Raw genomic sequence first — 8584 nt, forward strand, 5'->3', positions numbered from 1 at the left:
CTCCCTCCCTCCCTCCCTCCCTCCTTCCCTCCCTCCCTCCCTCCTTCCCTTCTCTGAGACAGGTTTCCTATTTAGCCCACTCTTCAAGGTGCTGAGATAGCAGGCATGCACTACCATGCCAAGCTCCAGCTGCTTTCACATAGGCATTGCATGGTATTCTTTGGTTTGTCTTCTTTTACATGCTTTTCACTTGGCCCAGAGGCTGGAGTCCCCACAGAGAGAAACTTGGAACTATTAGGAACCCTTTGAGGAAGATCTGCCATAGACAGACATAAAATATTCCAATTTTCAGGGCAAATAGCCATACCTCTCTCTGTCCCCCAGGACAAGGCAGGCCCGCATGCATGTAAGCTCACATACAGAGACATGCCAGTAGCCATCTGCTCCCCACGATGCCCCTGAACCTTCCTTGGCTATGCCTTTGGAAGCTTTTCTGAGGAAGGGCAGGGGCTCTCAGCCTGGCCAGTGGAATAACCTTGAAGGATGAAGAGAACACTCACCAGGTTCCCTTTTTTGGCTTGGCATTCGTAGTTTTGCCACAAACCACCAAGAGGTGCCATGTAATCGACATCCTGTTCAGGGGCCATGCTCTTCAAAAGCCAGAGATTCATTCTGGACCCTGTCATCCAGTCATCTAGGGAGGGACCTCTTTGAAAAAGAGTTTCTGTATGAGGTGCTGTATTGCTCAGATGGTTCTTAGTGACATTTCTAGTGCTTTCTACCTTGTTGGATGTGCCAGGTTCTGAGTTCATGTGTATATTGTCAGCCCTGTCAACCTGGGACCTAGGATCAACATAGGACAAGGAGTTTCTAGCTGGGCTGGCTGTATTTTTGTGAATAGCTATAGCTGCCATGGCAGCCTCCTTCACTTCTCTCCTTTCCTCCCTCTGGCCAGTGAGTACACTTTTTTTGTTTTTTGTTTTTGCTTTTTTTTTGTTTTGTTTTGTTTTTTTTCCAGACAGGGTTTCTCTGTGTAGCCCTGGTTGTCCTGGAACTCACTCTGTAGACCAGGCTGGCCTCGAATTCAGAAATCCGCCTGCCTCTGCCTACCAAGTGCTGGGATTAAAGGTGTGTGCCACCACCGCCTGGCCGTCAGTGAGTACATCTTAAAAGACCAAGCTGTTTGGCAAAAGATGGCTTATCTTATCTCCTTTCTCTTTTTGGCTAGGGATGGAACTCCTACAAGTTAGGCACATACTCTGCCACTGAGTCCCAGCCCCAGGTCCTCACTAGGAGAGTCTAGGCAGGGGCTCTACCACTGAGCCACGCCCCCAGCCCCTCACTGGAGGATTCTAGGCAGGTGTTCTAGACCACATCCCCAGAGATGAGTTTTGCTATGTTGCTGAAGCTGGCCTTGAGCTCCTAAATTGAAATCCTCCTCCCTCAACCTGCCAACTAGCTAGAGCTAAAGGGCTGTGGTATTGAACCTGGATGGCAGGATTTAAAAAATTGATACATTCCCAGTTTTCCAAGAAACAGCCAGAGTATACACCTCAGAGTAAGTTCCTTCTTGATTGGCTCCTGAGAGTAAATAGCTCAGCTTTCTTCTGTTTCTTTCTGGAAATCACCGGAGTCTGGCTAGCATGAGGAGAGAGTCCTTAAGTGTACTTACAGTTTGACGATTTGCTGACTTTGACTAGGTATGGACCATACTGTCCCATCCCCCACATAGCATCATCCACCAGAGAATCATCTGTTGGTGCCTATGCCAAATAGTGCTGTTCACAGGCAGAACGTTGGTTCCAGGATTTCCTTTTTTTGCATCTTAATGCCTTTCAGATGTGGGGGACTCTCTGTGCTCCTGTTTTTATGTGACCTGTGACTCATGGGCTGATGATTCTGTATTTTGGTCCCTCATCTCCCCTTCCTCTCAACACATTAGATTCTCTTATTAGTACGTCATTGTCTTTGACACTTTGAGAATAGACAGGCTCAGTAGATAATAAAATGGTATTGGCCTTGAGTTTTATAGCCGTCTACTCCCTCTGTCTTGTTTCTGGAGCTTGAGAATGCAGGTCTTATTCTCCTTCTAAAGTATCTGGTGGGGGCTGGGGCAATGGTCAGTCAGGCAAGCACTGATGCTAAACTAAGTATGAGGTCTTGCATTTGGAGCTTCAGCATCCATGTTAAAAGCTTGGTATGGCAGTGCAGGTCTGCAATCCCAGCTCTGGGGCCATGGACACCAGCGGATGAGTCTCTGGAGCTTATTAGCTACCCAGTCTCACTGAATCTATGAACTTCAGGTTCAGTGAGGGACCCTGTCTCAAAAAGGAAGGGGGAGAGTGATTAAGGAAAGTTCCTGCCATCAATCTCTGGCCTCCATATGTGAATGAACACACACACACACACACACACACACACACACACACACACACACAGGATTTGGTGGTGGTTTAAATATTTTTGGAAGAAATTCAGTCTAAGACTTTGAGCCTTCCAAATGTGACCAGCCCTATCTGGAGCAGTGGAAGCTCCACACATTGGTGGAAGGCGCAGTCTACTCACTGTGTCAGTCTGTTTCTGTGGTGGCAGGAGGCAGCACAGTATTAAATTTGGAGACCCCTGTTGGCTCCTCATGTTGGTTCCTCCTGTTGATTCACATATGCCTGCAAGGTTGGGTAAAGGAGTAAGGTGGAACCCCATAGAGTCTCTGCCTGCCAGCAGCAAGTGGCCCCAGGTGCATTGCAATGTAATGTTGGAGGTAGGTTTCTGATCTCCAGGCCACCTGGTCCACTCAAGCTGTCTGACCCACCAGTCTGGGGAGAGACCTCAGAATCAAAGGGACAAATAGTTGGGGTTAGGAAACAGAGGGTCTGATCTATGTCCGTGTGTGTGTGTGTGTGTGTGTGTGTGTGTGTGTGTGTCCGTCCGTCCCTCCCTCTACTGCCCTTCCCTGTACATGTCTGGATGCCAGAAGACAACTTCTGCTGTCACTCCTCAGGTGCCATCCATCTTGTTCTTTTTTGAGACAGTTTCTCATTACAGTGGGAGTTGTTTTGTAGGCCGGATAGCCAGTAAGCTCCAGGGACCCTGTTTCCTTTCTAACGGCAGTCTTACATGTAGCTTTTTTTTATGTGGGTGTTGAGATCTCAGGTCCTTGTGCTCACAAGTCAGCTGTTTTTCTCACTGAGCTTTCTTTCTAACCAACCAACCAACCAACCAACCAACCAACCAATCTACCTACCTACTTACCTACTTACCTACTTACCTACTTACTTACTTACTTACTTACTTACTTACTTACTTACTTACGGTGCCAGGCTGGTCACAAACTTGATATGAAGCTGAAATTGGCCTTGAACTTCTGATCTTCCTGCTTCCACCTCCTGAGTGATTATATGAATACACCACCATGCCCAGCAACCCTGTGCCCTTACTTTATCCCCCAAAATGTACTCACTAACTGGGAAGGCCTAGAGCCCTCAAGTTCCTTCAACATTGAACACCCTGCTGGGTTAAAGAAGCCAGGATATGCTGCTACTTGTCCTATAGCTGGAGACCCAGACTTCTTCATGGCAAGTGGCAGGATCCCTGTTGAAAAAGCAGCCAGCACCGGTTTTCTGTTTCACCAAGTGTGTGTGTGTGTGTGTGTGTGTGTGTGTGTGTGTGTGTGTGTGTGCCTGGAAGGAAATATCAACTTCTCCCGTTCCTGTCATATTTCAATATTGGCTTTTTTCCGCCCTTCTCCAAGTCTCCCGTTATAACTTCTTCTGCTGCTTAAATATAGCTGTCTAAGTCCTCCTTCTTGCCAGATTGTTTATATTTTTGCAAGCCTTCTGCGTTATCTGTGGCTGCTTGCTTGCCTCTCTCTCCATCCCACTTCCCCACGTTGGTGGCGGTTGCTCTTTTTCCCCTGCCTCCTCTTCTCTGGGATGACTTTCAAATGTGGTCTATCAAAACGCCCAGTGTTTCCCTCTTTTCTGCAGTAGCTTTGACATCTGTTCTTGAATGCTAGCCCACAGTATTGCTTTGGATTTGCTCACCCAGGATTTGTTTGAATGCCAGCAATACTAAAGGGAAGAGTGCAGCATGAGGCCTCTCCCACCTCACAGTTCCCCTCCCCACATTTAAACTGTCTTTAGATTTCTAAGTTGACAGCATGCTGGTTGGTTGTTCCAGCTCTCTGTCATCTTGTCTGGCCATGAGCCATATCATCATGGTACCAGAGAAGCATCACCCAGGATGGCTTTCTGGCCCACTGGGATTATTTCCACTAGAAAGGAAGCAGGAGGCTGGGGATGCTGTTGAGTTTGTATGCAGGAGCGCCTCGTATACAGGGGTCCCTGGCATTTCTTCTCAGCACCACGTAGAGTGGTGACACGTGCCTGTGCCTTCAGCTCTAAAGAAGAGGAGGCAGGAGGACTAGAATTAAAGGTTATCCTCAGCAGGGGGGCCTTCTCTTTACTTCACATCCTTCTGGAAAGTTCTACAAGTCAGGTTGACTTTCACTTCCCATCCTAGCCTTACTCAGGTGGTAGCTTGGAATGTCTTCTGAGTAATAGACACCCTATTTGCCCACAAGTCCCCTTCTGTGCACCCTTCCATGCTGTTATGTGAGCGTCTCCAGCTCTGGGGACATGCATTGCACAGCTCCTTTTAAGACTTGTAGATTTTCTGGGGATTAGGGATATGGCTCGGTTGTTAGAGAGCTTGCACAGTTAGTATGGCGTCCTGGGTTCTGTCCCTAGCACTGTTTAATACATGGATATAATCCTAACAGTTGGGAAGAAGGCAGAGACAGTAAGATTGGGTATTCAAGGTCATCTTTAGCTTTATATTGAGTTTAAGTCCAGCCTGGGGTACATGAGACTCTGTCACTGGGGGATACGGGGAGAGTCATAAATTGTCTTAGGAGGTATGTAGACTAGGGTGCCCTTCTTGGCCTTTTATTTCTCTCAGAAACATCAGATGATGGGACATGCTGTGGATGGAGAAGTCACTTATAATAGTCACTAATGCCACACAGAATATGCTGCTCTGTGTGTTCAGTAACTGGATTTACTTGACTTAGCATATGAGACAGCAGGGCATTTGGTGGTCAGCCACATGGCCTATGTGTACCTGCTGTGAGCCTGGAGCTCCATCCTGGGCCCATCTGCTGTGGGCTGCTCAGGGCAGCTCCCCATGGCAGATTCTCCCAGAGTCTTCAGGGCTGGGATACAGGTTCTCTGACACTGTGTGGAAGTTATTGCTGGTCAGAACGTGGCCACTCTTCTGGGAACCTACCCCGGGGGATCTTCAGGGCATGTGGGTGTTTGGTGAACCTTGCCTCTGAGACAAATTAATGGAAATAATTATTCTCGGGATTTGCTTTTTAAAGGTCCCTCTTGAAAACTATCAGGTTCATGGTTGAAATTGGGATTCCTGGCCTAGTGTAAGTTTTCAAGAAATATTTGTTGAGTGGTAGCAAACCAGCTGTTGTTACCTCAAGTCTCAGGTTCATACTATAGACTTGTAGAATCCCACTGGAGGACACGCCATGCTAGACAGGTGGACCAGAACTCAGGAGAGTGGCCTAGAGAGATGTCGGGGGCATTGACTCAACTGTGGTTTAGCAGGGATACTGTTTCTATGTATATTGCCATAGGGAGGAATCCTTTGTGCAGTGCCATAGGGCACCATACAGTATGTTGAACAAGTTTGGTTTTCTCTATCTAGTGTCTATGGGATTGGTGTTGGGTAGATGTATTATACTTATGGTCCTTAACATTGTCCTTGAGAGCCTTACTTCCCACCCATGATTGATTCCCGGGATCTCTCCTTTTTGTTCAGGCCCAATATACACATGATCCCTCCTGATAGAAACTGCAAATTGTAATCTTGCTTCTCCTTTCTGGATCTCCCCACAGAGAGAACTTGATGCCACCGCAACAGTATTGGCCAACAGGCAAGATGAGAGTGAACAGTCCAGAAAGCGTCTCATTGAGCAGAGCCGAGAATTCAAGAAGAACACTCCAGAGGTGAGCTGGGACTGTGTCACAGTCTTTAGAAGGGGTCTTATGACCCCTGGGAAAATTTACAACATTTACTGAGGCATTTCCTAGTTCTCCAGAAAAACCACATGTCGAGAGATGCCTGCTTCCTTGTTTGGATGTCTCCAACCCCACCCTGGCAGAGTGTACTTCATCCAAGTCATGGTGGGGTGGCAGTGAACAGGTTGTTAAAATCAGTAAGACATCTGGTGATACCAAGTACAGCATAGGCTGGGCATGAGCAGTGTCAGTGAACTCTCTGTTCTAGCCTCTGAAACATCAGGATGATGTTAACTGAAGTCTTTATGGGACCATCGTGGGCCAGAGGGCTTCATGCCAGGCTGGCTTCCGTGATGTTAGGTGGCAGTGTTCAAAGATACATTGCACCAATATTTCTCGTAAAACCGTATTTCCTCTGTTATGAGCTTTGTTGTACTTCTGTGTTTCTTGACACGTGTTGTTAGGGGTAGTGGATGTGCACCCTTTCTAGAGTCTGGGCTTCTCTTTTAAGAGTTTGTTGGGAGTCATATTAGTGACATTTTTATTTCCATGGCAAAGATACCTGACAAGTAGCTTTAGAGAAGAGGTTTTACCTAGGCTCACAGTGTGATGGGGAAGGCATGGCAGCAGGAGCTTGGGCTGTCTGGTCCATTCTATAGTGAGGAAACAGATTAATGTTGGAGCTCCGCTGGCTTTCTCCTTTTTATGCAGTCTGGTCCTTCCTCCACTTTTCAAGTGTAGAGATTACAGGTGTGTACCACTGCCCTAAATGCTGGGGATGGGATCTAGGAATGTCTTGCATGCTGGGAAAGTGTACCTCCCCATCACCTATATCTTTCTAACTGTTGTTTCCTTTTATCTTTTGAGATAGGGCCTCCCTGTATAGCCTGGGATAGCCCTCAGACCCACAATCAGCCTCTTGAGTATATCAACACATCTAATTTAAGTGTATCTTCTGTTGGACATCTTTAAAGGATTTTAAGGACAGAGATTAGATGTGAGTGGAGATGGGGGTTTAGTTAGTGTCCTGGGATCCTCAAAGGGGAAAGATGGGGGACTACTATGGCATGTAAAACAGTCTTACAGTGTGGAGGAAGGAGCTATAGCCATGTGTGTGGAGTCTCAGGTAAGTGGAAGGCTTGGGTCTGGCAGAGGACTGGACCACAGCTTTGCTTAAGGTTGCATCTAGTTATCTTGGTGACATTGGTCATTTCTGGTAGTTAAACCACTGAATCATTCAACTTTAAACTATAAAACTATAGTTTTGTGTCACTACATCAATAAATTCATAGACAATTAGCAGTATTGAGTATATTATTTTAGTTTAAAAAACTGTGGTTAATATGAAGTAGATTGCAATTACTTTTTAAGTACATATTTTCTTTAAAAAGCTTCATTTCCCATGGATTTAAAAACAATTATTTATCTATATAATATAGTGACAGGATCTCATGGAACCCATGCTGGCCCAAACCTCACAATATGGCTGAAAATGTTGTTGAATTTCTGCTCTTCTTGCCTCCAGCTCCCAAGTGTACTGAGATAGTAGGTTTACAGTACCACACTTGATTTCCTTGATGCTAGGGTTTGAACCCTGGACTTCATGCATTGTAAGTCCTTCAACCATCTTAGCTCCATACCTCCCCCTCCAAATAGAATTAATAGCTGCTCTTTGAATAGACCAGGTATTATCTCAAAGAAACAGTTTTTATTCATAAATTTCTACCTTTAAAATTTATCATATGTATGAGTGTTTTGCCCTTATATGTGTCTATGCACTGCATGTGTGTCTGATGCCTGAGGAGGCCAGAAAAGGGCTCTGGATGCTCTGGAACTAAAAGTATAGGTAATTATAACCCACTGTGGGGGTTCTAGGAGTTGAACCCCTGTCCTCTGCAAGATCAGCAAGTGCTCTTAATCACTGAGCCATTTCTCTAGTCCTAGATGATGGGTGTCTTGAGGGCCTGTTGCTTTCCCTGTTATTTCAGGTGACTTGATGACTACATACATTTCTGAGTAAAGATATACTGATCCAAAGTTCTAATATCATTATCTGTCCCCTAAAAAATGATAACATCAGGACACTGCTTACAGAGCTTCTGTTATATCTGGACATATGCACACATGTATTTAATAGGGTTATGTTTGTAGTACTTGTGAAAGGCTACTTGTATATCTAGTATCTGCTACCCATGGTGTGTCTTTATTAATTTGAAAGCCCAGTCTTGTGACACCTACTTGCCGTCCTTCTATTGAAGAAAGCTGAGGCAGTAGGGTCTTTGTTTTTAGGCCAGCCTGCCACAAAGAGTGAGTTCAAGACCAGCCTAAGCAACGAACGTAGTGAGACCTTGTCTTAAAATAGTAAGAAAAACTAGGGCTGGAGTATATGGCTCAGCAGTACAGTGCTTGGCTACAGTCTCTCTGTGAGGCTGTGGGGCATAAAATGCTTGCCTACGATGCACAAAGGTCCTGGGCTCAGCCTCACCTAACGTAAAATAAAACAAACTTGTGTTAGCTTAGAACACTATAGAATGCTTTAGGTGCAGAGGCTCTTTGCTTCATAAAGCTAGTTTAAGGGGCCCCCTGCCCCCCAAGAAAGGGAGGGAGGGAGG

At 45.9% G+C, this 8584-nt stretch overlaps 1 protein-coding gene across 4 annotated transcripts in view; it reads left to right on the top strand.

Annotated features, from left to right (window-relative positions):
• The window catches only part of Cux1 (cut like homeobox 1), a 289376-nt gene that overhangs the window by 55149 nt on the left and 225643 nt on the right, over positions 1-8584 (top strand). For all 4 annotated transcript variants that reach the window (XM_028766044.1, XM_028766045.1, XM_028766042.1 and 1 more), the window contains exon 2: positions 5850-5960. In XM_028766044.1, coding sequence (XP_028621877.1) covers positions 5850-5960 — 111 coding nt within the window. The remainder of the gene's footprint in view (positions 1-5849; positions 5961-8584) is intronic.

The sequence above is a fragment of the Grammomys surdaster genome, unplaced genomic scaffold, assembly GCF_004785775.1.
Source record: "Grammomys surdaster isolate TR1022 unplaced genomic scaffold, NIH_TR_1.0 166, whole genome shotgun sequence".
Classification (NCBI taxonomy): Eukaryota; Metazoa; Chordata; class Mammalia; order Rodentia; family Muridae; genus Grammomys; species Grammomys surdaster.